Source organism: Ichthyophthirius multifiliis, assembly GCF_000220395.1.
Source record: "Ichthyophthirius multifiliis unplaced genomic scaffold scaff_1120509249566, whole genome shotgun sequence".
Taxonomy (NCBI): domain Eukaryota; phylum Ciliophora; class Oligohymenophorea; order Hymenostomatida; genus Ichthyophthirius; species Ichthyophthirius multifiliis.
The window spans coordinates 1-27,625 of record NW_004087596.1 but is presented as its reverse complement, the minus strand read 5'-3'; the positions used below and the strand labels follow the sequence as shown (position 1 = coordinate 27,625).

The window sequence follows — 27,625 nt, the reverse complement described above, 5'->3', positions numbered from 1 at the left end:
AATTGTAATCTTAAATTTCATTGATTAATTTTGTTATCAAATTCAAATTTTTTATCCTGAACTAAAATAATTAAAAGTAAAATGAAAATCATTAGTATAATAAATCATCATTAAGAAAAAAAGTATGAATATTTTCAAATATGTTCAAATTCTATCATTAGTATTTTGTAAAATTTTATATAAAGTTTCTTTATAAAAATATTTTTTATATAATTATTTGAAAATTTTAATGCTTTCTACTCAATATATTAATTAAAATCAAATAATATTATATGTTTCTTTTATAACTAAAAACATTAATAAAATATAATTTTATATGCAAATATTGTATCTTAATTAAAATTTTTATTATAAATTTTATTTCAAATAGTTAAAAATTAAAATAAATGATATTCTTAATATAATATTTATGGTAAACATCGTATTAAAAAAACTAAAATATTAAAAATATGTTATATTAAATATAATATTATATTAAATATTTAAGAATTAATATTTACATTTTCAAATTACTTATATAATATATTTAGATAAACATTGATAATTTAATTTTTAAAAAAGATATTTAAAATAAAAAAAATAGATATAAATAAGGTAAAAAATTAATAGTTAAATTAATAAAATAAAAACATAGAAAATAAATAATATGAGATAAATCATAGAAATATGAAAAAAAATATTTATAATAAAAAGTATATATTTATATATATATATATATATATATATATATATATAAATATTTATAATATTTATTATTTATAACATAAAAAATAAGTTTTTTTTATATTTTTTTTTTTCTTTATTAAAAAGTTAATGTTAATTATATTTTTTATATAAATTATAACTTTTTTTTTTATATATTAATAATATTTTTTTTTTTTTAATAATAAATAAAATTTTAATTATATAATTTTCATGTTAAATTTATATTTATTAAATGAGGGTATATATATTTTTTTATTTTTATTTTTTTTTTTAATATATAGATTTTAAATCTTATTTTAATTTAAACTAATGATAAAAAGATCAATTTTTTATTTTTAGTCATTTTAGTAATAATTTTTATATATTCTATTATATATTACCATATCTAGATTAAATTATTATTTGATTTATATATATTTTAAAAATAATAAAATAATTTTTATATATATTTTTTTTATTTTATTATTTCATTAATTTTATACTTTTTTATATATAATTTCCATTTTCTTTTTTATATTTTTTATATATGTATTTAATTATATAAATTATTTATTTTTATATATATTTAATAAATTTATCAAATAATCATAAATATTCATATTATTGAGAAAATAATATTTTCTTCTTTCATATTAAAATTATTATATACATATTTTCTTTATTATTTTGTATTTAATTAACCAATAAATATTATTCACTAATTTTTTTTTTTTTTAATTAGAAATTAATAAATTTAGATTTTATTTTAAACACAAAGTACATATGATAATTAATTTTAATTGATATTATAATTTATTATATATATTTTTATTATCATTTGTTTTCTTTTTAATTAATTTTATTTTTTTATTATTTAATTTATTTTAAGTCATAAAAAATTCTATATAAATGTAGCAAGAACCTTTCAATTTACAAAATGTATATTTTAATTAATAAAAATTAATACTTTTTTTAAGTAAATAAAGATCAATATTTTAATTACACATATAAAATTAAAATGGTTTCTTTTAATTTTATTATTTTTATTTATAAAAGCCATTTATTAATTATAAAATTCTTATTAATCTAATATAATATAGGAAATAATCAAATATATGAAAGGGAAATAAGAAAATGTTTTACCTATAAATTGTATTTAAGGCATTTCTGAAAAAGTTAAATGCTTAAAATTTCTGCCATTATCAGTAATATAGAAAATTCTCCAAGAATCAGAACTTATTCATTTTTAAAAAGACAGCCAAATAGTAAAAAGAGGAGATCATTCGTAGCATTTTTATATAATAATAAAAGGAACACTTTAAGTTTATGTAAATATACCTAATTAAGATAATTCAGAAGTAGGTTTTTTAACTTAGTTTTAATATTTTGGCGATGTAGGATTATTAAGTTAAAATTTAATTCGTTCAGCAACGGTAGTGTCTAAAACTGATTGCCATTTAATATAAATAGATGCATAAACTTTTAATTAATATTTCTAAGAAATAATGACTTCTGATTTAGAATAATTATGTAATACAGTAAAGGGAATTTAATATTTAAAACATTGGAAAGAAAGAGATATAGTGAATATTATTTATTAATTACCTTAAAGAATTTATACAAGGAATTAAGTAGTTTATAAAATGGGCGATAATCCTAATTCAGGGGTATTTTTTGTAAAAGAAGGAGACTTTTAAGTCAATGCTAATATGAAAGTAGATTTATTTAATTAAAATGAAAAAGAAACTATATAAGGCAATATAAAACATCAAATAAAAGACTAAAAGACTAATATTGTTGCAAAGGTAAATTTACATTTCTTATAATTTTTTAAATGAACGTTATTTATTAAAATAATATTTACTTTAAAATATAAATTAATATTATATATATATAGATAGCAGTAATATCTTGTGGTAATAGTTTTGGTGAAGAAGAAGTCTTTCTTAATTTGACAAGGCAAAATACAATTATATGTTTATCAGAAAGAGCTGAAGTCTATTTACTTACTAAAAAATAAATTGATAAGAAGATTTTATGGGATAATTAAACTAAAGAGGCTATAAAAAAATTAATTGATATAAGATAAAACTGGAGAAATTTTAAAATGAAAGAATTTTTGGATTAAAAAAATTATATTATAAATAGAAGAATAACAGTAAATACCTAAAATATTGCCGATGAATAGAATAAATAATAAAATTATTTAATTTAGAAAAGTAATAGTGATGTTTAACGAAGATAATAAATAAATAAAAATAATAAAAACAAATAAAAAAAACTATGACTTAAAAAGAAATTAATGAAAAATAAATAAAACTTGATATTTTAAAGAAATCGATTGCTTCAATTAATAAAAATTCTTGTTATGCTAATGAAGAGGATTCTTGTTATTTCAAAGATATTAAATAAAATAAAGAATTAGATGATTAATTGGATGATATCATTAGTGAAATATTAATAAATTATAAGAACTTTGAATAAGTTTCGACCAGTAGTAAATCTTTAGAAAAAGCGAAATTGTAAACAGCCCATTAATTATTTAATACAATTAAAAAAAATTAGATTTAATAGTTAATAAGGATATGAAAATTCGAAAAAATGAATAAATAATTGATTATATAGAAAGAATTAAAAAAATAATATTATTAAAAAAATAAAAGATTGCAAAAAAAATATAATGTCTAATGAAATTAACGATATTTATTAAAAATATTATAATGGATATCAATATTTAAAAGATAATAAAGATGATATAAACAATAAAAATAAAGAATTTAATTTTATTATTAAAAATAATAATAATAATAATAATAATAATAATAATAATAATAATAATAATAATAGCAATAATAAATATAAAAATAAAAATAATAACAATAAATTAAAAAAAAAAAAGTATATAATGAAGATAATTTAAATTAAAATAATTAATAATTTACATAAATTTAGATTATTTAAGATAATTAAAAATATTAATTTTAATAAAATGAATATTAAAAAAATAATAATATTTCTAAATTTTATAAATTAAAAGATTTAGTATAATTATAATCAAAATCACAATAAATTATGAATTATTTATAAGAAAAAAAAAGATTATAGAAAATATATAAAATTAGAGCAATACTTAAGATTTTTCACCTTTATCATAACATTTAAGTCCTATTTTATAAAATCATTATGATTAATTTTCAAATTATTAATGTTTTAATAATTAATTAAATTAAAAAGATAAATAAAATTTAATTAATAATAATGATTTAAATAATTTAGATATTAAAAACAATTAATAGGAATAAGAAAAACAATAATAATAATAATAATAATAATAATAATAATAATAATAATAATAATAATAATAATAATAATAATAGTATATATTAAGGAAAAGTTTAATCTAATATTAATATAAAAGTTTAAGTACAAAAATTGTTAATTATAATGATTTAATGTTTAATTAATAATTATAAAATTACAATAATTTTAATTCGACATAAAATTGTTTAAAACCTACTAAATATAATACTAAATTTGTAAAATAATAAAATTTTATTAAAGATAAATATAATTAATGTTTATGTAATATTGGTAATAAATCTGATTGTTTTAAATTGATCCATTAATAATAAAATTATGAATAAATTTAATTTAAAAAAAATAGTTCTTAGATTGATTTAATTTAATAATTATATAAATAAAAAATATATATTTTGTTTTTATAATAAATTAAAAATTTATAGCCTACTTTTTTATCCAAATTCTTTTATAAAATAATTAGGAAATTTTCATTAATTTTTTTTAAATAAAAATTAAAGTATATATATTTTAATTTTTTTTTTAAATTAAAAAACTTTTAAAAATATAATTTAATTATTAAACCAACATTATTACACATTTTTTAAAATTAAAAAATTAATTTTAATACTATTTTTTAAAGAATAAAATTAATCTTTAAATGAAACAAAATATAATTTAGTTATAAAATAATAATAATAGTATTTTTATATTTGAACAAAAACTAATATATGTTCTGTCTTTAATGTTTTATTTATACATTTATTTTTTTGTTTTACAAATTTTTATTTTCTATCCGATGGAAATATATATCTATTTAATTTCCTTTATATTAATTTGGTACATTTGTTAATAAATTAAATAAATGGAAGTATGGAAATTATAAGCATTATTTATAATTTTAATAATAATGATGAAGAAAATGAGGATTGTGGAAGTGAATATTTGAGATAAAGAAATTAACATTTTTGAATCGGATATTCGGAAAACAATGAACTTATTTTTAAAACTAATTTTTTTTATTATGTCAAATATATTAATATGAAAACAATTTTAAACTAGTAAATAAATTAGTAGAATACTAAGAAAAAATATTTGATTTTTATAGCTTATTTTATATTTAATTATTAATGATGAACAAAGAATAAACTCAGGAGGCTATTATTCAGCTTTAATAACAAATTTATCTGTAGGCTAAATTTTTTTTACAAAAATCTTAATTTTTATAAAATGCTAAGTTTTTAAATTTTAACAAAATTAAAAAAATATGTCTATGTATATAGGCAATTAGTACTTATAGTCAAGAGTATTTAGTAAAGGATGAATAGAAAAATAAAAACAAAATTTTATTAAAAATCTACAAGATAGTTAATTTTTTTAGGAGAATAAAATATAAAAAATGGAAAAATATCAAGAAAGTATATAAAAAACTCCCATGATTATTTAAAAAACTGATTAAAAGAATATTAATGATATTTTATTATATAAAAATAATAATATTAATATTAGATTTAATCAAATAAATTTGTAGAGTTAAAAGATTAAACTTAGCCTTAAATTATATAATCTAAAAAAATTAATTAAACAATAATTTTTGGCTTATCGCGATAAATATGATTATTAGTCATTTCTTCTAATGATTCTTCTTTTCAAGTTAAAAAATATTTATTTATATATTAAATAATTTTTATTTTTAGGATATTTTTTTTTTAAATATTAATCAAGATTAGAATTAAAAATAAATTAAAAAATAAAGAAGTTAAATATATAAAATAAATAGCATAATTATTAGAAATTAGCGTAAATTGATAATATAAATTTTTTAATAAAAAATAAAATAAAAGTTATTAAATAATAATAATTTATTTATTAAATAATTAAAAATAAAAAAAGTAAAGTAACAATTAAAATATTCATAAAATTTAATGTATACAAAATATATAATTTTTATTTAAAAATAATGTAAAATAATTGTTTAAATCTTTATTATGATAATAATTTGGAAAAAAATATTAAAAAAGATTAAATATATTGATATATATAAAAATAATTAAAATTATTAATATATAAATTTATAAATAAAATAATAATTACTTATTTATAAATTGGTTAATTTTATTTAAATTATATTTATAAAAATAATTATATAATATTTATAATATTAATTACAATATTTTTTTTTAGAAGTATTTGTATATTCCTTTATACAAATATATATTGCATACAATATTCATTTTTAGTATTGAATAATCTATAAAAGATATATTATTTTTATCTTTTATATATTAATTATAATATCAATTATAGAATTTATTATAATTTAAGAATATTTTAATAGTTAAACGTATGTATGTTTATTTAATAATTAATAAAATAGAATCATGTAATATATTAAATTTATTAAGTTTTTATATTTCGAATATACAGCAATATATATTATATAAAATTAGAATTTATAAATAATAAATCTATGACAAAAATAAATACAAATTATAAAAAAACTATATTTTTTAAAAATAATTTGTTAAAATAATTAGTTTAAAATATATACTATTTAATTATAAAAATGTAAAATCAAACATTAAATACAATATTTATATTACATGCAAAATATATAATTTAAATATAAAAAAATATTAAATTTATTTATAATAACATATATTTTTTATATGCAAAAATACTTAAAAATATATAATAATTGATAATTTAAAATATATATATAAAAGTTATTATAATTATTTTATCTTCATTAATTACTAATATTTTATTTGCCTTAAATAAAAAAAATTATCTTTTATATTTTCTTAATTGAAAAAATTAAATATCATAAATAATAATTTTTTTATATTATATTTATCTAAATAAATTTAAAAATAATTTTTAATATTATTTTAAAAAAAATAATTTAAAAATGACATGTAAAATATTAAATTTAATGTTTAAAAATAATACTTGTATTTTTATTTATTAAAAAATTATATCAAATTAATATATATTATATTTAATATATTTATATATAATATAAAGACGATCAATATATATCAATAATTATAATTTTTATTTATTTTTATAATTAGGTATATTTATTTTTAATAAATTATAAATTATTAGCTTAAAATTTTATTAGAAATTCCTATTTAGGAAAATAAAAAAAAGAAGAAAACAAAAATATAATATAATATATATATATATATATATAAATTAATTAAAAAAAAAACATAAAATAAATGGCCTAATCCTTAAAATTAAAATCTTTCACAAGTCTTGCTAATATGAACACTTAAATTCTCGATGATGACTACGTCCATGGATCAGTCGGGACTATTAAATTAAAAGGAGCCACATCTGGAGGCGCTAAATTTGAAAACAAAGTAAAGGTATCAGCAAAGTACTCTGGATAATGGAAAGCTTCAATTGCAGATGAAGGAAAAGTATAATTCCCTGTATGCGATAATAAATATACTCTAGAATTATCTTAAAGAAGAAACGGAGATTTGAAAGCACATTTAGATATAGGTTAGATTAACTTTAAAGGAAAGAATTTCAATTTGTTTACTAATATTAAAACTAATGTAGGATTCGATAACTTTTAATGGAGATTAGGATAAAATTATTTCGGAAAAAGATGTGAATCAAATAATAGAGTCGAAGTTGTTCCTGGTGAACCATTAGTTTTTTCACATAGAACTTTTCTAAGAAGAAACTAATATATTTCGCAGGAGTAATGTCCCTTAATTTATCTACCTTTTAACTTTTAAGATATAATGCTGTTTTAGGATATGAAGATTCAAATAATGATGTTTATATAAAGCATGAATCTAATCCTAAAGCTGATTAAGTTGAAGTAAAATATTTTTTTTATTTTTTTGAATATTAAAAATAATTTTTTTATTATTAGTTAGGAAAATTGACATTATGTGCTTAAAGAAAATTAAATGATAAGACTAAATTGGGTTTACAAGTCGTCTAAAATAATGATAAATTAAATGCTGGTGTAGGTGCTTAATTTAAATATTCAAAAGATTTGCTACTTAAAGGAAAAATAAATACTAACAAAAATATTGAATTTGCAGCTAAATATTCATGGAATAATATTATTTTAACTACTGCGGCATTACTTAATTGTAGTGAAGGAAATATTAGTTTTAATAGATTCCCTCCTTTCCCTTTAGGATTATAACTAGATGCTAAAATTTGATAATTATAAAACATAAATTATATGTTTTTATTATTTTTATTATTTTTCTAAAATTATAAAAAAGAATATATTATTAAATATATAATAAATTTTCACACAGAAAAATATAAATATATAGTTTTGAAAAAAAAATAAAAAATATAAATAATTTTAAATAATTTAAAAAAGCTATTTAATAATTATAATACATTTTTTTTAAAAAAATATATTATAAAATATAATTAAAATAAATTCAAATATATATAAAGAAAATTTTTTTTTATAAAATTAATAATTAAATTAAAGTTGATTTTTATTTTAATATAAAAGAGATTATTAATTTTATTTAAATTAAAGAAATATAAAATTATTTTAAATCATAAATAATTAAAAATAATTATACATAAATATATATATATATATATATATAGATATAATTTATTATAATAATTTTACTTAATCTACTTTATATAAAAATTATTACATCAATTTTTTTTTTATATAATCTTTTTTTTTATTAAGAAAAATTTTAAAAATTTAATTAATGCAATCTTAAGTTAATAAATAAATTCCTTCTTTAAATACTAGTAATATTAAAAAAACATATTTATTATGATATTCCAATTTAGTATAAAATATTTATGATATTTAATCTAAAAAATAAGAATATGGAATTTAAGGAAATTATTTATAAAGATAAATTGTTAATCCAATATAAATAGTTTATGATAGTGATTATTAAGAATAAAGTGGAAAAAATCAATTACCAACAATCCCAAATTCATATGATACAAAAAAAAATTCGTTTTTTGATCATAATTATAAAAATAAAAAAGAAATACCTTCATTCGGTTAATATAAAGTTCAAAAACCTTTGATTTTAGATGCAGATTTTGAGAAAGGAAAACTTCCTTGTAATACTAAAAAATAAACTTATATTGATTTAATTATTAACGGGTAAAAATAAAGACCACTTCCTGGACCTAGAAAATATTATATGTAAAAAAATGAGAAAAAAGTTAAAAAAGAAGTAAATGAAATGAAAATTAAATAACATAAGTAATTTATTTAATTTAATGATTAACATATAAAATATTTTAAATTAAAATAAGATTTATTGAAAAAGAAGATTTTTTATTTAAATATTAGCATTTAAGTTTTAATCTATCAGGACCTCGCTAATATAATCCAAAAGTAAATATAAAAATAATGATAATATAAATTATTTATTGGAATTAAAAAAAGCTAATTTAACATAAAGTATAAGCAAATATAACAAAGCCAGCTGATTGGATTTAAAAACATAAAGATAACACTAAAAAGAAATCTAAATCAATATTTCCTGATGTTTGTATATATTTTTATATCTAAATATATGTTTTGATAAAATAAAAGTTTATGAAAAAAAGGTTCTTATAATTTTACTGAGAATTAAAGCTTTGAGACATAATTTTAATAAAAAATTGATAAAGTGTCTTTGCCAAAAGTAAATTATTTAGGAACTTCTAAAAGATTTGTTGTGAAAGATAACAAATACATATCTTCGGGGCAAGAAAATAATAAAATGATTACAAAATGGTTAGGTAAATATATATAAATATATATAAATATATATAAATATATATAAATATTTATATATATATTTATAATATACATCTTAATATTTTTTGCTTTAAATTTTTTTTAACAAAATAAGATAAAAAAAAGTAAATAAAATAGAATTAGTTTTATAAGTAAACTTTTTAAGAAATGAAATCTTTATATTATTGAAATAAAAAGTTTTTTTTTATATGACATAGAATTTATGCTAATATTTATTAATCTTTTTTAACAAAAAAATATATTTAATTTTTTATATTGAATTTAAATTAAAATTAATTAACAATATTATATTTATATACATATATGATTTATTTATATTTGACAAAAAATTTTATCAGTTAAAACCGAATTATAAATTAATTAATGTTAGTTTAATTTAAATATGTTTGTTTATTTGAGGCTTATTTTATTAAAGTTTTTAATATAAATAAAATATTTAAAAGTGAATTTATTTATTTTAAGAATATAGATAGATATAAATTGTTAGAATAAATAAAATGAGATATATTGATTTAAAATATTTATAATAAAGTAATATTTACAAAATTTTATAGTAAAGGTTTTTAAATTATTTTAAATATTTAGAATTTATTTAAAAATAATAATTATTTTTGTATTATTTAAAAACTGTTTTAAATCTTATTTAAAATAATTTTCTTAAACATTTATTGAATAATCAATTAAAATTGATTAACAAAATAATGATGATATACGCGCCAAAATAAAAAATATTAAAAAAAAGAAGATATAGCGATATATTTTATTTCTTAATTAAATGTTAGTTCTATTGAATTAGAAAATTAAAATATAGATTTTTTAGGATAAGTTTAGTAAATATTAACTGTTTAGACAAAAAAATTAATTCAAATATAAATATATTAATATTATTTAAATCAAAAAAAATTTATAAAAACTTTTATTTTTTTAAAAAAAATATTAACAGAAAATCTTAAAATGATTATGTAAGAATTTTATATTAATATTATTAAAATAAATAATTAAAAGAAAAAAAAATATTGTAATTTTTATTTTAAGAGATATATATTAATTTTAAAAACAAAATTAAGTTGAAAATATTTATCATGTTAAAAATTTAATAATTCTATTTTTGAATAAAATTTAATAAAGCATAACCAAATAAAAAAGGGATAATAAATTTTTTTATTTTAGTTAATAAATAAAATAAAGAAGTCCGGTTTAAGGGACTAATTTTTAAAAGTAGAAATATTTTAGTTAATATGTTTAATATTAGATTTAAGGTTATGCTATTTAAAAATAAATATACATATAAAATTCTTAATTAAAATGTATAGAAGCTTATTTAGTAATTTTAAAAATATAGTAATAAATTATTGTTGTTTAATATAAAACTAATAATAGAAAAATTGAATTATTTAAAAATAAATTAATGATTTTTCTTTATGATTTAATATTTAAATATTTAATAATTAATAAATTTTTATTTTACAAATTTTTTATCGAATTATAAATTTCATATATATTAAAATTATTTGAAATAATTTATATATTAATATTTTTGATTTTATTTATATATATATATTACTTCTTTTTTTAATCCTATATCATATTCTTTAAATATAAATAAATACTTGAAAGAACATTAAAAAAAAAAAATGAACATTTTAGGAGTAATAATATAAAATAAAAAAGGATAAAACTTATTTATGGTATCAGCAAATAATTTTTCAAATGAATTAGCATTTCATTATTCAAACAAATTGTTTGAATATATATTAAACGTATCCAGTAAAATAATTAAATTATATAAATATAATGATTTTTCACAATATATAAAAAAAAAAGCATAACAAAAAAAAGTTGATAAAATAATCTAATTAGACCAATCATTATCATGCATAATATAAATATCAAATTAAATAATAATCGAATTAATTGTTTAAACTCCAAATTAATCTACAGGGTTAAAAAGTGCAAAAAAACTCCAAAAATATTTCCTTTAAAATTAAAGCTAAGATAATTTTTCAAAATATTACACAGAAATAAATATGATGTTAGAATAATTTTTATATACACAAGAATTAATATACAAACCTCTATAATATAAAAGTTATCATTTAACTCCTGAAACTTTCAAAAATTAAAAATCGGCAAAATAAATAGCCGATTGTGAAGTTTTTAATGATTTTTTAGATTTAGAACATTCAAAGGAAAAAAATTCGATTGTGAATATTCCACTTAAATATTGGAAATAAACATCCAAAAATATCGAGAAGGAAAATTTGATAAATTCTACTTTTAAATAATTTGAAATTCCTATTATAGAAAAAGAAGACAATATTAAAAAAAAATTAAAAAAAAATATTTAAATAATGTTTAATTTTGCTCTCAAATAAAAAATTAGTTAAAAGGAAGAAATTAAACCTAAAATAACTCCAAATAAATTTTTTTAAACAAATAATAATTGTTCTTAACCATAAAATAAAAACAGTAACAATTTATTAGATTTAGATAATTATAATTATAAATAAACTACAAATTAGTAAATAAAATAACATAATGTTCCACCTTTACAATATAAGTCTTCTAGTTGTTCTTCAGGAGTCATAGATTTAATAAGTGATGATGAATCACCTTGTTAATAAAATAATAATAAAAATAAAAATAATATTAATAATAATAATAATAATAATAATAATAATAATAATAATAGTAATAATAATAAATAAATATGAATAATAATTTAGCGAATCCAGGTTAGAAAATAAATACTTCACCTTTTAATTCTTATAACCCAAACTTAAATATTAGAATAATGGTAAAGCATTTTTAAAAATATACAAATAATTTCACACAAAAAAAATAAAATTTAAGGAAAAATTAATAATTCATTAAAAACAAAATGCATATCCTTAAGGATTACAAATGTTAGGATAAATATTAATTTAGGGAGAGTTTTTGGACGATATTATTTGTGTTTGTTTAAAAGGAAATAATTGGAATCCTTAAATGGCAAAACATATGGCTAATTAAAATTCTTATTAATTTTAATTTAATAATTAAACTAATTAATATTTGTTATTATTTTTTTATTTATATTTATATATTCATTTTAACAAAAAATATAAAAAAAAGGTTTAAAGTAAATAAGGATAATATTAAAGTTCCGAAAGGAGTAATAAATTTTATTTTAAATAGTTCTAAACATATTTAAATTAGCTAAATTCCAATGTTTTTTAAATATAAATATGATATAATTGGTTCTAAGAAAGTTTAGTTTACATTTTTGTATAAAGTTAATTAGAATTGGTTAACTAATTAGTTATTTGAAGTTGAATTTTAAGTTTTTCTTGATGAAAATTTGATATTTGAAGATATATAAACTAATCCATAAGCTAATTCATTAACAAATAAAACATTATTATGGAAAGTTAAAATATTTTTTTTATTGTATAAATTAATTTATAAAAAAAAAAAAGTTTTCATAGTTAAACTAAAATTAATAAGGAAATTTAGTTTTAATTTTATAAAATTGCAATTTATAAATCAATTAAATAATAAAAGATATAAAACTTATAATGAAATCAAATGTAATATTTTTTAATAATAAAAAGATATATATAATATAAATAAATATATAAATATATTTATATATATATTTATAATATAGAGCTTTATAAATGATTTAGATGCATAATTAATCGTTAAATGCCCTTCATTATAAAATTTTTAAAGTAGGAAAAGATTATTTATTGATTATATTATATAGCCTAATTGATATATATAAAAATTTTAAAGTTATTAAAATTAAAATATTAATAATATTTATAATTATTTTTTTCTATATTTTATTTTTAATATAATATTTATAAAATTCATATTTTTTATAAAAAGGAAAGTACAATATATATATATTTATATATATTAAAAAATCATAATTCATCTTTTCTTTTGTTTTTCCTTTTTTATTATTATTATTATTCTTATTATTTTTTTTCTTAATTAGCTTTATTAAAGCTTTCACAATCTCTATCATCTATATCGATATCTTCTGCAAATTAAGTTAATTTTTTATTATTAATTTTTTCTATAAATTCAGAAATAGAATTTAAATTAAATTAACCATTTAAAACTGCATATCTAAAATAAATAAAAAATTATAAAAAGTATATATATATAAAATTTACTTTTTTCTATCTTAATCTATATAAATAACAGTATTCAATTAATTTTATTAAAGTTTGAAAGATTTAAGAATTTCTATATGACAAGTTCCATCTATATATGTAAAATCATAATCTTTATCATAATATACGGTTCTAACTTCCTACAAAACATCCAAATCGTTTTTTAATTTTCCCTATTTTAACCCACTAAAGATTCCAAGAATACACACTTTACTATTTTTCTAACAAATATTTTCATAATCTTCATAAGTTTTTATTTCTTAAATAGGATTATTAATAATGAATTTATCTAACTTAATATTACACAAAATATTAAAATAATCAATTAAATTAGAATAATTTATTTCATTATATTCATAGGGTTATCTTTTATAATTTGTTCCTTCTTCCAATATTTCCATTACTGCTCCTACGTAAGGTAAGCCTTATCGAGCTCCCCATAAATCTTAAGAAGCCTCTAAAGGATTAAAAAAAGTCACAAAATGTAAATGTTTTCTAAACCTTCTATGTGTACTAATATATAGGCATATAGCTCTATTATAAACATCATTTATATCCAAGAAATAATAAACAGTAAATTTTTTTTCTTTTACTCCTTTTTACATTTCTTATCTAAGTTAATCTTCACTTTTTACTAAATTTTCGTTATAAAATGATGGTTTTAAAACATTTTCTATTAAATCATAAGAAAATTATGTTTAATCGTATTTATCTATTGCCCATCTGTCAGAGGGAGTTTTTTTTAAACCATATAATATTACGGTTGGAAATTATTAGATTTTTTTAAATTCTTATTCACATAAATCTTCAAAGCATTATATTTCATAATAAACAAATACATTTCTTTTTTTTTATTATTATTTATTAAAAATGTTATTTATTTATTTTTTACTTAAAATCGTTTTATATTTATTAAAAAATTTTATTTGTTTTATATTCTTCTTTATATAAATGAATTAAGACTAAATTTTCTTTATTTTTTTTCAATATATTTTAAAGTTGGTCGAAATTGGCTTTATTTACAACAACTTCATTAGAAACATCAAAAAAGACTTTTTTCTTTTCTTTTTTATTTATTTTTTTTACTTCGAAATTTCCTTTAGTATATTCATTGTTTAAAAATTCATTAATTTTATGATAGTCTAACTCATCTTAATATAAAATTCCTTAGCTTTCTTCATTTGTGACAAAAACTAAAGAAGGAAGATTAGTAATATTATATTTTTAATATATATTTTTTGTATTTAAATCAAAAGAACCAAACTAAACAATTTATTATATATATCAAAAAAAATATATTTTTTGTTTAAATAAAAAAATTACTTCAATTTGACCTTTATATGCACCAGATAAAGCTATATATTACATAGGAATATCTTCATAATCTTTAACGAAAATTAATGCTTTTGCTTATATTTATGTATTGGATAAAAATTAGTTTAGTTATTTCACACTAGAGATATCTTTAATAAAATTTGGCATGTATTCTTTTGTTTTTGCTTATATAGCATCTGGACTAAGAATACCTTCATAGGGAATACTTTTCGGTAATCTTTTATTAAGTCCAGGTTAGAAAAAAACAAAATGAGGCAAATGTTATTTTTATTCAGGATCACAGGAAGGTAATCTATCTCTATCATCTTAGAATTGCCATAATTCAGAACAATCCACTAAAAATGCATTTACCATATCTTCATTTTATAAAGCATAGGATATATAGGACTAGTGGGCTATTTCACAGTTTTTACAATCATCAAAGGATGATATTAATGCTGTTGCTAGTTTATTTGGATGTTTTTGGAAGGATGCTAATATATCACTAAAACGTTAAACTCTTAAAAATCTAGAAAGAGTATTTTAGATTAAGATTAATATAAATAATATTGCAGTAATTTTCATATTTTATTCTTATTATAATTTTTAATTTATTTTATAATTATAATTTTTTTTTTATATTTATATATAAATAAATTTTATTTACTTTTTTATTACGTGGATTTATATTACTATTTTATTAATATAAATAATACTTTTTATTTTCTAATTTTCGATTTTATTTTATTCTATTTATTATTTATAAGATAAATCTACAATTATTATATTGTAAATAATTTTTATTATTATTCTTTTTTTTATTTTCAAATGAAAATTATTATTTATATATTGATTATTTTTTATTTATTTTATATAATATATGTCTTAAAAAGATAATTTTTTTAATAAAAGTACTATAAAAAACATATATTAACTTTCTTAATATTATTTTATTTAAAAAAAAATTAAAAATAAATGTTAGGACATAAAAAGATTAAATCTGAAGATAAACCATTAAAAGAAGAAAAATTAAATTCAACAAGTAAAAAGATTTAAAAACAAAAAAAAGTATTAATTAATATATAAAATAAATTAAAAAAGTTAAGTGGAAAAAAGACAATAAAAATAATAAAGATAATAAGAATCAATAAATTATTGAAGAAGCATTTCATTAAGAATAAAATTTAATTTAATTATGTACTTAATTATGGGATGAATTTTCCAATGGTTAGAATAAAAAAATATCTAAATTAATTAACTATTTTTTATATTTCTAAAGAAAAAAAAGGTTAAAAATTAAAAGTTGGATAAGTATGCTAAAAACTATTAATTAATTAAGAAAAATTTTTTTAAGTAGAATTTCGTCAAAATCATCGTAGTATTGAATTTCAAGAAGAAAGTGAGTAGGAAAAAGCAATTAAATTATTCGAAAATCCTCTAGAATATAGTCGTAAAGCAATATAATTGGAAAAAAGAGAAAATTAGCATTTACATAATTATGATTAAGCTTAAGCAGAGTTTTTTTTAAAATATAAAAATGTATATGATACAGATGAACTTAGAGATTAAGAATATGAAGATCAATAAGTTACTTATGATAATTATGAAGGAAAAAATTAAAGCAAAAAATAAGTCAAAATTTAAGAAAAGCAACAACAGAAGAAATAAACAGTATAAAGTTTTTTATAAGGACAAATGAATAAAAGCATATAAAACTGTAATTACTGTGTTTCTAATAATAAATTATTATCCGAACAAATAATATCTTTAGGTTATTAAACAGCTTTTATATTTCCTAATAAATGTAATTATACATATATTTATATATATTAAATAATATGAATATAGAAAGATATGAAAATATATTTCATGGATAAATAATACCTTTTGAACATTATTCAAGTTTAACAGAATTAGATGATGATGTTTTATAAGAAGTAAGAAATTTTTAAAAATGTCTTGTAAATTGTTTCGATAAAAAAGACATGGAAGTGCTATTTTTTGAAAATGCAGCACATATTAAAAAAAATCCGCATTTAGTATTAGAATGTATAGTTTTACCTAGAAAATCTACGGGAGAATTATGTGCTTATTTCAAGTAAGCAATGGAAAACATGGAATCAGAATGGAATACACATAAAAAAATTTACGTAATTAAAAAAGAATAAGGAGGTATTTAGAAATAAATTCCTAAAGGATTCCCTTATTTTTATGTAGATTTTAACCTTTCTTTCGGATATGCTCATGTTGTGGAAAAAGTAAAATAATTTTCAAATGATTTTGCTCATGAAATTATTTGTCAGATTCTTAATATTGAAAAACTTAAAGTACTAAATCCATAAAAATTAAATAAAGAACAGTTAGAAAATAAAAAAAAGGAATTTAAAAAAATATGGAACGAATATGATTGGACAAAAATGTTATGAATAAAAATATAAATAAAAGTATATATATATATAAATATATATATATATATAAATATATATATATATATATATAATTTATTATATTAATTTATTTATATATATTTAAATAAAAATAATTTATTTATTAATTTACAATAAATTATATATTTTATTTTTTTTATTAATAAATAATTAATTATATTTTTATTTTAATTATTTTAATAAAATTTATTTTTTATATTTACTCTACATATTTATATTAATAAATACTTAAATATTAAAAAATATTTAATATTTTAAAATAAAATGAAAACTAATAAAGAAATTAACAAATACATTTAAATTAATATTAGCAATTTTTAAATTAAAAAATCTTTACCTTTTTTAGATTAAATTAATGAATCTATAAGTAACAATTTTGATGATTATTTACACAAAAGCAAACAATCAATAAACTTTTTAAATGCAATAAAAAAAATAAACTATTAAAATTTAGAAAATAAATAAATATAATAATAAAAAGTAATACAATAAATAACAAAAAACAAAAAAAGTTTTTCATAAAAAGAGTAAATAGACTAAATATTATAATATTGTAATACTAAAAGAATAGATGCATTTAAAAATGAATTAGAAAATTCTACAAAAAAACTTAAATAATTATAACAATTAGATATAAAATTATTATAAGAGAAAATCGAAAAAACAAACAGCACTACTACAACTTAATAATAAAAATCTTTTTCAAAATTTTCGGGGAGTCCTTTTTTTAAAAAAAGTAAGTTTACTGGAAATTTCACTTTAATGTGCATAAATAATAACAGCGATTTTAAAAAAAGAAATTATTTATAAGAATATGAAGCCTAAAATACTCTAATAAATAATTAATTTTATAAATCTTTGAAACATAAGAAAGGACTATAATTAATTTCTTAGAAAAATATTGATGAGAAAGGCTAAAATTATATTTCTATTGATAAGGATTTTGAACATGGATATAATACTTATTTTGAAATGAATAATCCTATAAGATAAGAAGATATGGTTTATAATATTTAACATTTAGCTTAACTTAAATATATGAGGGATAAAAAAAAAGTATTAGAATATTAAAATCCTTTTTATAATATTGAATTTTTAAAAGTTAAAAATAAAATTTAGAGATAATATGAAAGTAAATAGAGAATCAAAGGATTAATAAATGTTGCATATTTAATTGAAAGAAAATTAAATTAATAAAATAATAGAATAAATGGTATTGTTGATAAATAATTAGTTAAATTTAAAATAAATGATATTAATTATTAAAATTAAAAATATTGAGTTTTTAAAAATATTTTATAATTATATTATAAATAATAAATATAATTAAATTAAAATTAATATTAAGAAAAATTTAAAAATTTTCGAAAAAAATGAAAAAAATATAAATATATAAATATACAAATATATAAATATATAAATAAATATATAAATATATATATATTTATATTTATATATATATATATAGTTTTTAATACAAATATATATAATTATTTTATATATATTAATTTTCATATTTATTTTATTATTTCTTTATAATTATGATTATTCTTTTTTGTATATTATAATAATTTTTTAAAATATATTTATATAATATTTATCTAAAATTAAAAATGTTTATAAAAAAACTTTATAAATTTAATACAAATAAATTAGTGTATCAAATATCAGACTAATAATTTAAATTATTTATTCCATATAATTTTAGTGGAATTCCAGCCACAATAGATATTTAAAAAACGCAATTTATATATACTATATTACACTAGATATTTTCTAGTAATATTGATTAAGGTTTTAAATTTGCTTATTCTTAATTTTTGGAAGCTTTTTAATAATAAGATCTTGATTTTTTCGAAGAATCAGTTGAACCTTAGCTATATAGGAAAATAAAAAATTCATTTGCATTTATTAAAGATAATAATTTAACAATAAAGCAAATACATGCAGAAGAATCTATAGAATAAACATATGCAGATTTTAGTGTTCATTTAGGAGTGGTTTTTGATAGATAAAAGAATCCCGCTAATTTATAAAAATAAGGACTTAGTTTGATTAATCACATTAATTTTAATATTTATTAATAAAAATAATAGGGATTTTCTATGTTTAATTTTGGACCTTATAGTGGAAATAAGCCTGTAATTTAAATAGTTTAATATTTTAGCTCACCAAATAAATTGTATTTGGAAGATTAATATGGTAATATTATTGCTGGAGAAAATTCGAAAATGAATTAAACTCATAAGGTTGTGTTTGAAAGTGACCCTGGAGATGAATAAATAAGCCCAGAAAATTTAAAAGGATGGATCTTTTCGATTAATAATTAAGCGAGTTATTAAAATATTTTCAAAAAAATATTTGTTGGAAATGACTTTTAATGGAAAATATCAGATTTTGATAATTTTCTTAAAGGAAATCATTTTACTAAATAATGATTTTTTTTTATTTGTTTTTTTATTTATTTCAAAAAAAAAAAATACAGGTTAAAATGAATTTTTTTTTTTTTATGAATTTTTCTATTTTTTCATTTTGCAAAAAATAAATGAAATAAACATTATTATTTGTTAAAGTAATATTTATATATTGTTTTTTAAAAATTATTTTTAAATGAATAGAATTTTAAATTTAAATTATTTAAGAATATAAAAATAAGTAAATATTTATGAATCTTTCTCAAATGATAAAATTTCTATAAAACATAAAAAATTAAAATTTATAATATTAAATAAAAAAAAAATAATTTATTATATATATTTATCATATATATATATTAATAATTATTATTAATTTATATAATCTTATTTTTGAATATAAATAAATATGTAAATAATATTAAATTTGTTTATATTTTTTTTATTTCTTTAAAAAAAAGAAAAAATATAAAATAAAAAATAAAAAAAAAATGGATTAATAAAGCGGAGAAGACACTTAATTAACACCCGAATAAATATCTGAAGAATTCACTAAATTACAAAAAAGATATTTCACTTACGAAGAAGCAGGTAGTGATTAAGGAATAGTGTCTTATGAAGGCACAATTTCGGATTTTTCTAAATTACAAAAATAAATTATTAGTAATTCATTATTTTCTGCTAATGAATCATTAGAAGAAATCTAACCTGAAAATCTTAAATATTTACTTCTTCCTTTTTATATGGGATAGGTATATGGTAAAATAATAAAAGAAAGGCTTAATAAACTAGAATTTTCTTAAGTTTATTTAAGTGAATATCTTAAATTATTAAATCATTATGATTTAGTTCCAAAAGATGTATTTATATTTATACATATATATATTATTTTTATATTTTTTATTTATTTAATTTTATTTTATTTTATTTTTTATTATAAAAATATTTAAAACAGCTTAAAAAATATTGGAAAAATCTCAGTGATGATGGAAATTATTCTATTACAAGAGATGAAAAGATATAATCATTTAAAGATTAAAAAGCATTAGAAAATAAATTAAATGTATTTTATATAAATATTTTATAAAAATATAAAAAATATGTTTGTTTAAATATATAAAATACATAATTTTTTTTTGTTTAAAATAGAATTTGGAAAAATTAAATGATGAGAAAGATGCTAAAGAAACAATTTTTATATAAATGAAAATTTGCATGTACAAAGCAATTGATACTTTACGTTCAAATATATAAGAAATAGAAATTCTATAATATAAAGAAGCAATTGAAAAAGACCCGAAATTAAAAGCAGAACATGAAAAATAAATGAGTAAACCTTTACCTAAACCTAAAATGGTTTAAATAGCAGTAATTAAATAAAATACGTATATATAAATAAAAGATATTTATTTATTTTAATAAATAAAATAAAAAAGAAACCAGATGAAAAATCCACTCCATATATGTTTGATTCTAAATAAGGGAAATATATTTGCGATGGTTGTGTATAACCAGGTCTTAGATAAGAATTATAAAGACAAGTATATATATATATATAAAATTATTATTATTTTAGTTATATAAATTTATAATTTTTTAATTAATAGGTTTTTACACCAGGTACTACTATGCCTACTGTTACTTTAGATTAATTAGCAGATCTTGAAATTGCTAATATGAAAAAATAGGAGGAAGCATAAAAATAAGCTGAAATATAAAAAAAAAAATAAGAAGATGAAGATTCAGACAGAGATTCTGCTGCAGATTAAAAATAAGAAGAAAAACGTTATTGGGATGATTGGAAAGACGAAAATGAGAAAGGGGCAGGAAATAGATTTGGAAAATGATTATTTATTTTTCAAATTAAAAATAATTGATATTTTGTAATAAAATATATTTATTTTTTTTAATTTTTTATATTATTTTGTAATAAAATTTAATAATAATATTAATAAATTATTTAGATTTTTTTTTCAAATAAATATTTTTTTTAAAATAATATTACTTTATTATATAAGATAAAAAAAATCATTTTTTTGTATGTTTTCTATTTCTTCTATTCTTCTTTTCTGTGTATTACGTAATTTTTAATTCCTTGCTTAACTCTTCATCACAAAAAAAACAAACATTCTCATATAATTCTTTCTAAAGTTTATTTTTCTCTTAATTACCTTAAACAGTTTTCTTATTATCTTAAATATGTTTAAAGGAAACTAAAAAAGAAGTACAAACTTAACAATTTTATTTTTTATTAACTTTAATATCTTTAATATTAGCAGAAATAGACCATTAACACCAACATTCATTACACATTACTGCTATTTTCTAGGCAACTTGTGGTTCTAGTACAATTTCCCCAAATTCACATAAATAACAATTTTTTAAATACTTTATTCGTTAAATAAATTTTTATAAAATAAAATAATTACACGATTATTAGTTGAATATTAACATTATTCATTAGTACATATAGAACAAGTAACTTAATCACTATCAATTAAAGGCGATTAAGTGTAACATTTAGGACATAAATCAAAAGATACGTTAGGTGGATTAGCCGAAGTGAAAAAAACTACTTAATATCCGTCATAAGGGCAATACTATTTTTTTTTTTTATATAAATTAAATATATATATATATATATATGTATTTACTTTTTCTCCAACAATTTTATATTTTCCTCCTGTCGGAACAATTAGGTTTATTTAACATTATTCACAAAAAAACTTCCCGGCTTTTTCAATAATTTTCATAAATCTTTTACATTATCCACATTTACTGAATGGTTTGGCTTAGACTAATTAATCTTCAACATTCTTATAATAAGAAGAGAATAATGAATCTATTTTTTAAATATTCAATACAAAGTTTTTAAATTTCTATTCAAATAATTATAAACTTTCATTCAATACATCTTTAAAATTTTTACATCCTTTAGCTATTTAATCAACTTAGTTTTCAATTTAACTTCTTATTTCTGGTAAAACTAATGATTCATCGATTAATTGATAACCTTTAATTAAACATCTACCCATATCAGAAGGAATTAATTATCTATTGTTTCCAGAAATTTTAACATATTCTCTCTCACATATAGTATTAATATGTGTAGCTAAAGAAGCGTCAGTACCTTTAAAAAAATAGGAAGATATATATTAAAATAAAAAATAAAATTTAAATAAATATAAATTTTATAAATAAATAATATATATATATATATATACATATATATATATATATATATATATATATATATATATATAATATTTTTACCTATTTTATTTTTTTCCATTAAATTAATTAATTCAGTTTCCGTCAGATAACCTGGTGGAGTTTAATATTCTTATTCTAATCTTGTTGTTGTAATTTCTACCTTATTTCCTTTAAGTATACCTATAGGAAGGTTATTTTCACTTATTGATATCCAGTCCATTATTTCTATAAATCCTTTATTTATAATTTATACTCCTGTGCATTTAAAATTTAATCCATTTACGTTAATACTAATTTAACTTTTCATAAAAGAACAATCTGCAGAAATCGAAGCCATAAAATGTTTACAGACATATTCATATAAGTTTGATTCTTCATTTCTTAATTAGTTATTTGAAGGAACGTAATTAGTGGGAGTTATTGGCGGATGATCTCCAATATCAACCCCTTATTTAGGCTTATATATACCGTTTCGGAATAATAATTATGCATCTTAAGACACTTAAGAGTTTTTCAATTAACATAAGCTTCTACATATATCTTCAAATGGGAAGTTTTTTGCATATGATGTTGATTCAGTTCTTGGATAAGTAATAAATCCTTAAAGATATAACTTTTCAGCGACATGCATAGTCTATTAAGGGCTCAAATGTAAATAAGAAGATCCCATTTTTAACAATTAGACAGTATTTAAACCTTCAGGTCTTCCTTTGATGCCTTTTTCCGAGAAAACATCAAAAACTTATCCTTCTTTTTATTTAATAATTTTTGTCAAAAGTGAATTAGCTTCTTATTAATTGAAAATATTTCCATTTTCAAAAACTGCCTAAGTATCTATTTACTCATCCTTTTTCCTAAATTATATAAGTAGCCTATAAAATAGTTTGGGCTTAAAACTTTTTATCTCGTCTTCCCTTCTTACACAAAAACCCAAAGTTGGAGTCTAGCATGGTCCATAAGTGATCATTTTCTCATTTAAATCTGGATATTTTTTCCTAAAATAAGTAGTTTAAAATCTCGAAAAAGCGACTCCGACTTTTAAATCTATTATCTATCGGGCATCCACGGCTAGACAGTCGTTTAAATTTGGGGGATCAATGATTTTTTAATATGCTTCTTTTAAATCTTTTTTAGTCAAAGAAGAAAATTTAGCTCTCAGTGTTTATAGTTTATTTGTATTTTCTTTAATCATTTAAGGCTCACATATACGTTTTACTTCAAAGCATATGTTTTCACCTTCTCGGTCGTTATCTAACCAGAGAACTAAATATGAGCAATCTTTAGATTCTTATTCAAGGTGTTTTATTACTTTTTATTATGGGTTCGATTCAATTTTTTAGGTTTTTGCTTTGAATAGTTCTTTTATATTATTATTATTTTATTTGATATGTTTTTTTTTTTATACCTATAGGATCTGTTCGGTCCCAATTAGAATAATCTCTTGTAAAATCTAGACTGTATACATGTCCTGCAACAGATGTAATTCTAATAAATGCGTTTTAATTGAAAATATTTCCTTAGAATTCGTGTACGGGTAAGTATTTACTATAACCTTGCCTTTATCTTGAAGAGCCATCGCTAAGGGCTTCTGCGAGTGTTTTAGCAATTGAAGGTTTTTCAGTTACCATGAGTACTTTGGGAAAATTTTAAGAATTTTGTTTTTGGTTTTGGAATGCATTTTTATGTTAGTAGTATATGCGATCTTCATTTAAATAATATTATTGATCTTCTGGTTGTTTATATTCTTCTATTTTTTTTTAGTAATTATTATTATTTTATTGTCTTTCTTATTAATTTTATTCGAAGTATTTTTACTCTTGGAAACTTTATTATGGTTTAAATTATAGCTATTTTTTATGTATATATTATTCTTGTTGTTTTTGTTATTTGTGTTCTTCATATTATTATTATGTTTGTTGTTATATTTACTTTTTGGGTATATATTATTCCTATTATTATTATTATTAATTATAGTTTGACTATTATTAATATTAATTATTAAATTTTTGTTAATATTCATTATTATATAATTATTAATTATTAATAGATTATTTATTATTATTTAATTGTTTTTAATTTTAATTATTATTATTTTTTTATTTATAATTTTATTAATCTGTCTATGGACGATTTTAATTTTTTATTTTATTTTGCGGTTTTTAATTGTGTATTTAATATTAATCATTTTGCGATTATTTTTAGTATGTAAATTTTTAGTTTTGTTAAGGTTATTAATAACAACCTAAAAAATCGGGTAAGTTAGTTAAATTTACAGTGTTATTTTTTTATTGCTTTTTTTTATTTTTTTATGTTATTTCTTCTTCTTATTCACCTAAAGAAGGGAAATCGTGTTTATTTTACATTTTTTTTATATTTTTTTTATTTATATTTGTTTAAAGATTTATTATTTTATATATATTTTTGGTTATATTTTATATTAATTTATTTATATTAAGTTTCAAATCAATAATTTTTTATTTTTGTAAATTGTTTCATATAGAAAAAAATAAATTTTGTATGTTTTTAATTTATATTTTAATAGTTTATAATTTTTTTATTTTTAATATTCATTATTTATTTATTAATATATATATAAAAAAAAATTAATATTATTGTTATTTAATTTATAAGCTATTAAAATATTAATTTATATTATTTCTAAGATTTTTCATATTGTTAAAATTTTTAATTTTTGAATAAGTTTTGCTTTTTTGCAATAAATATTAAATATATATAGCTTTAATATATTTTAATTAATATATGAAAAAAAAAAAATAGTGTTATTAAATAAACATTATATTAAAAATATTTATATTAATTTATGGTAAAATTAAAATACTAAAAAAATTATTATAATAAAAATAATAAAATATAAAAAATGAGTAGTTTTCAATAAAAATTTAGAGGAAAAACTTCAACAATAACAAAAGAAGGTATGATTCATGCACTTTCACAAAATCCTTCGTAATATGTTTCCCTATAAAAAAACACTGATTCAATTGATGAAAAGATTATAAAATTACCAGTTATTTAAACTCCTTAAAGGTTTAAAAGCTAAAGTACCTAAGTTTCTGAATAAATATATCCACCACAATTCAAACGATATAATGAAAGATAAATTACAGAAAACAATAGTATAAATTAAACATACAGTTAATAATATAATTCACCTATAAATTAATTTCGTATTTTAACTAAAAAACCTACTTTTGAACATTTATAGGACAGCCAATTAAGTTTTAGTTTTTAAAGTAATAAAAATAAAAAATAAAATAATGTTCTTGATTTTAAGACTTATATTTAAAAATAAAATATAAATCTTTAAAAATTTTAAATTAATTAAGAATAAAAAAGTCCATAAATTGAAAACGTAAATGATAATTAATAAATATAGAAATAATATTTATAATTCTTAGATAGAGTTGAATAATTAAGTAATTTTAAAGCATAGAAATAATTAAAATGACTATAATTTTAATTATAAAAAAATAAATTTTAATATATATGATTAAATATTGAAATTTTTTATTCATATAAATTTTTATATATATTATCAATATTAAATAGTTTATATTTAATATATTATAAAAAAAAAATAAACACAATATTTTTTAATGTTAAAACATTATTATATTTAATAATAAAAAAAATTATATATTTTTTTTAAATAAATAATAATAATATTCAATATGTAGTTTTATTTATATATAAATTAGAAATAGAATAAAGTTTTCTAAGTATACACAGATATAAATTAAATAAGTTTTTTTTTAAAAATTACCTTTATATAAATAAATCTAATATTTTTTTAATAAAATAAAAATAAATTTAAAAAATTTTTAGATATAAAATATATAATTATAAATAAATAAAGTAATAAAAATAAAAAAAATTTAATTACAAGACAATTAAGTATGGATTTTAATTAAATTAAATAATTATTCTCAACAGAAAATGAAGAATAAATAGAAAATACCATTTTAAAGCCGTTAATTCAAGGTTTTCTTTGCGGATCTGCACATTTAATTACATTTTATTTTATAAAAAAATATTTTGAAAAAAAATAATGGATTTGAACAAAATCAGAAAAATATATAAAAAAAATATATAATAAAATAAAAGTACTTTAATATAGATTAAAACTACTTTATTAAAATATTATATTTTTAGGTTATTTAATAAAAAACTATGGATTTTATGTATTATTTATTTTAAATAAAAATTTTAAATATAAAATAATATAAAGTAATAATTATTATTATTATTATTATTAATATTATTATATATATTATTATTATTATTTTTATTATT

The 27,625-nt window shown here is 16.1% G+C and overlaps 4 protein-coding genes across 4 annotated transcripts, besides 57 other annotated features; 2 read left to right on the top strand and 2 right to left on the bottom strand. All coding sequences in view use genetic code 6, as the record gives it.

The window, feature by feature from the left end:
• Window positions 1–438: 438 nt before the first annotated feature.
• Window positions 439–482: a microsatellite.
• A 211-nt stretch (window positions 483–693) lies between these two features.
• Window positions 694–749: a microsatellite.
• Window positions 750–825: 76 nt separating this feature from the next.
• Window positions 826–883: a microsatellite.
• Window positions 884–1,223: 340 nt separating this feature from the next.
• Window positions 1,224–1,275: a microsatellite.
• Window positions 1,276–1,511: 236 nt separating this feature from the next.
• Window positions 1,512–1,571: a microsatellite.
• Window positions 1,531–1,572: a microsatellite.
• Window positions 1,573–1,628: 56 nt separating this feature from the next.
• Window positions 1,629–1,681: a microsatellite.
• A 1,797-nt stretch (window positions 1,682–3,478) lies between these two features.
• Window positions 3,479–3,567: a microsatellite.
• A 426-nt stretch (window positions 3,568–3,993) lies between these two features.
• Window positions 3,994–4,060: a microsatellite.
• Window positions 4,061–5,807: 1,747 nt separating this feature from the next.
• Window positions 5,808–5,870: a microsatellite.
• Window positions 5,871–5,990: 120 nt separating this feature from the next.
• Window positions 5,991–6,050: a microsatellite.
• Window positions 6,051–6,494: 444 nt separating this feature from the next.
• Window positions 6,495–6,527: a microsatellite.
• Window positions 6,528–6,709: 182 nt separating this feature from the next.
• Window positions 6,710–6,758: a microsatellite.
• A 2,984-nt stretch (window positions 6,759–9,742) lies between these two features.
• Window positions 9,743–9,801: a microsatellite.
• Window positions 9,743–9,811: a microsatellite.
• Window positions 9,746–9,811: a microsatellite.
• Window positions 9,812–11,255: 1,444 nt separating this feature from the next.
• Window positions 11,256–11,315: a microsatellite.
• Window positions 11,316–12,378: 1,063 nt separating this feature from the next.
• Window positions 12,379–12,482: a microsatellite.
• Window positions 12,483–13,342: 860 nt separating this feature from the next.
• Window positions 13,343–13,397: a microsatellite.
• Window positions 13,354–13,408: a microsatellite.
• A 145-nt stretch (window positions 13,409–13,553) lies between these two features.
• On the bottom strand, window positions 13,554–15,845 carry IMG5_012610 (thioredoxin domain protein). The gene is made up of 4 exons (XM_004039670.1): window positions 15,250–15,845; window positions 14,819–15,189; window positions 13,927–14,769; window positions 13,554–13,879 (listed from the first exon to the last, which is right to left on the bottom strand). The coding sequence occupies exons 1-4, from the start codon at window positions 15,823–15,825 to the stop codon at window positions 13,672–13,674; spliced, it is 1,998 nt and encodes a 665-aa protein (XP_004039718.1). The 5' UTR covers window positions 15,826–15,845; the 3' UTR covers window positions 13,554–13,671.
• Window positions 15,837–15,887: a microsatellite.
• Window positions 15,838–15,876: a microsatellite.
• A 187-nt stretch (window positions 15,888–16,074) lies between the features above and the next one.
• Window positions 16,075–16,109: a microsatellite.
• A 93-nt stretch (window positions 16,110–16,202) lies between these two features.
• Window positions 16,203–17,666, top strand: IMG5_012600 (hypothetical protein; the record flags this gene model as incomplete). The annotated part of the gene is made up of 3 exons (XM_004039669.1): window positions 16,203–16,282; window positions 16,342–17,044; window positions 17,089–17,666. Coding segments are annotated over 3 exons (1,359 nt in total), but the record flags the coding sequence as incomplete, so codon positions are not given.
• Window positions 16,353–16,392: a microsatellite.
• Window positions 17,666–17,735: a microsatellite.
• Window positions 17,673–17,768: a microsatellite.
• Window positions 17,686–17,768: a microsatellite.
• Window positions 17,719–17,791: a microsatellite.
• Window positions 17,719–17,798: a microsatellite.
• Window positions 17,751–17,805: a microsatellite.
• Window positions 17,787–17,856: a microsatellite.
• Window positions 17,857–17,900: 44 nt separating this feature from the next.
• Window positions 17,901–17,947: a microsatellite.
• Window positions 17,948–18,147: 200 nt separating this feature from the next.
• Window positions 18,148–18,189: a microsatellite.
• Window positions 18,190–18,983: 794 nt separating this feature from the next.
• Window positions 18,984–19,033: a microsatellite.
• Window positions 18,985–19,030: a microsatellite.
• A 34-nt stretch (window positions 19,034–19,067) lies between the features above and the next one.
• Window positions 19,068–19,154: a microsatellite.
• Window positions 19,070–19,154: a microsatellite.
• Window positions 19,093–19,151: a microsatellite.
• A 1,275-nt stretch (window positions 19,155–20,429) lies between the features above and the next one.
• Window positions 20,430–20,482: a microsatellite.
• Window positions 20,483–20,555: 73 nt separating this feature from the next.
• Window positions 20,556–20,593: a microsatellite.
• Window positions 20,593–22,066, top strand: IMG5_012590 (protein phosphatase 2A regulatory B subunit, B56 family, putative; the record flags this gene model as incomplete). The annotated part of the gene is made up of 5 exons (XM_004039668.1): window positions 20,593–20,961; window positions 21,057–21,164; window positions 21,251–21,469; window positions 21,538–21,642; window positions 21,709–22,066. The coding sequence occupies 5 exons, from the start codon at window positions 20,593–20,595 to the stop codon at window positions 21,946–21,948; spliced, it is 1,041 nt and encodes a 346-aa protein (XP_004039716.1). The 3' UTR covers window positions 21,949–22,066.
• Window positions 20,987–21,039: a microsatellite.
• Window positions 20,991–21,032: a microsatellite.
• Window positions 21,654–21,700: a microsatellite.
• Window positions 21,968–22,012: a microsatellite.
• Window position 22,067: 1 nt separating the features above from the next.
• Window positions 22,068–22,104: a microsatellite.
• A 25-nt stretch (window positions 22,105–22,129) lies between these two features.
• On the bottom strand, window positions 22,130–25,263 carry IMG5_012580 (hypothetical protein; the record flags this gene model as incomplete). The annotated part of the gene is made up of 8 exons (XM_004039667.1): window positions 22,130–22,246; window positions 22,531–22,701; window positions 22,756–22,943; window positions 23,031–23,231; window positions 23,375–24,673; window positions 24,720–25,061; window positions 25,130–25,161; window positions 25,244–25,263. Coding segments are annotated over 8 exons (2,370 nt in total), but the record flags the coding sequence as incomplete, so codon positions are not given.
• Window positions 22,263–22,306: a microsatellite.
• Window positions 23,257–23,308: a microsatellite.
• Window positions 23,306–23,368: a microsatellite.
• Window positions 25,264–25,327: 64 nt separating the features above from the next.
• Window positions 25,328–25,407: a microsatellite.
• Window positions 25,367–25,425: a microsatellite.
• Window positions 25,369–25,428: a microsatellite.
• A 285-nt stretch (window positions 25,429–25,713) lies between these two features.
• Window positions 25,714–25,767: a microsatellite.
• A 74-nt stretch (window positions 25,768–25,841) lies between these two features.
• Window positions 25,842–25,897: a microsatellite.
• A 243-nt stretch (window positions 25,898–26,140) lies between these two features.
• Window positions 26,141–26,193: a microsatellite.
• A 1,207-nt stretch (window positions 26,194–27,400) lies between these two features.
• Window positions 27,401–27,430: a microsatellite.
• Window positions 27,431–27,522: 92 nt separating this feature from the next.
• Window positions 27,523–27,551: a microsatellite.
• A 14-nt stretch (window positions 27,552–27,565) lies between these two features.
• Window positions 27,566–27,625: a microsatellite.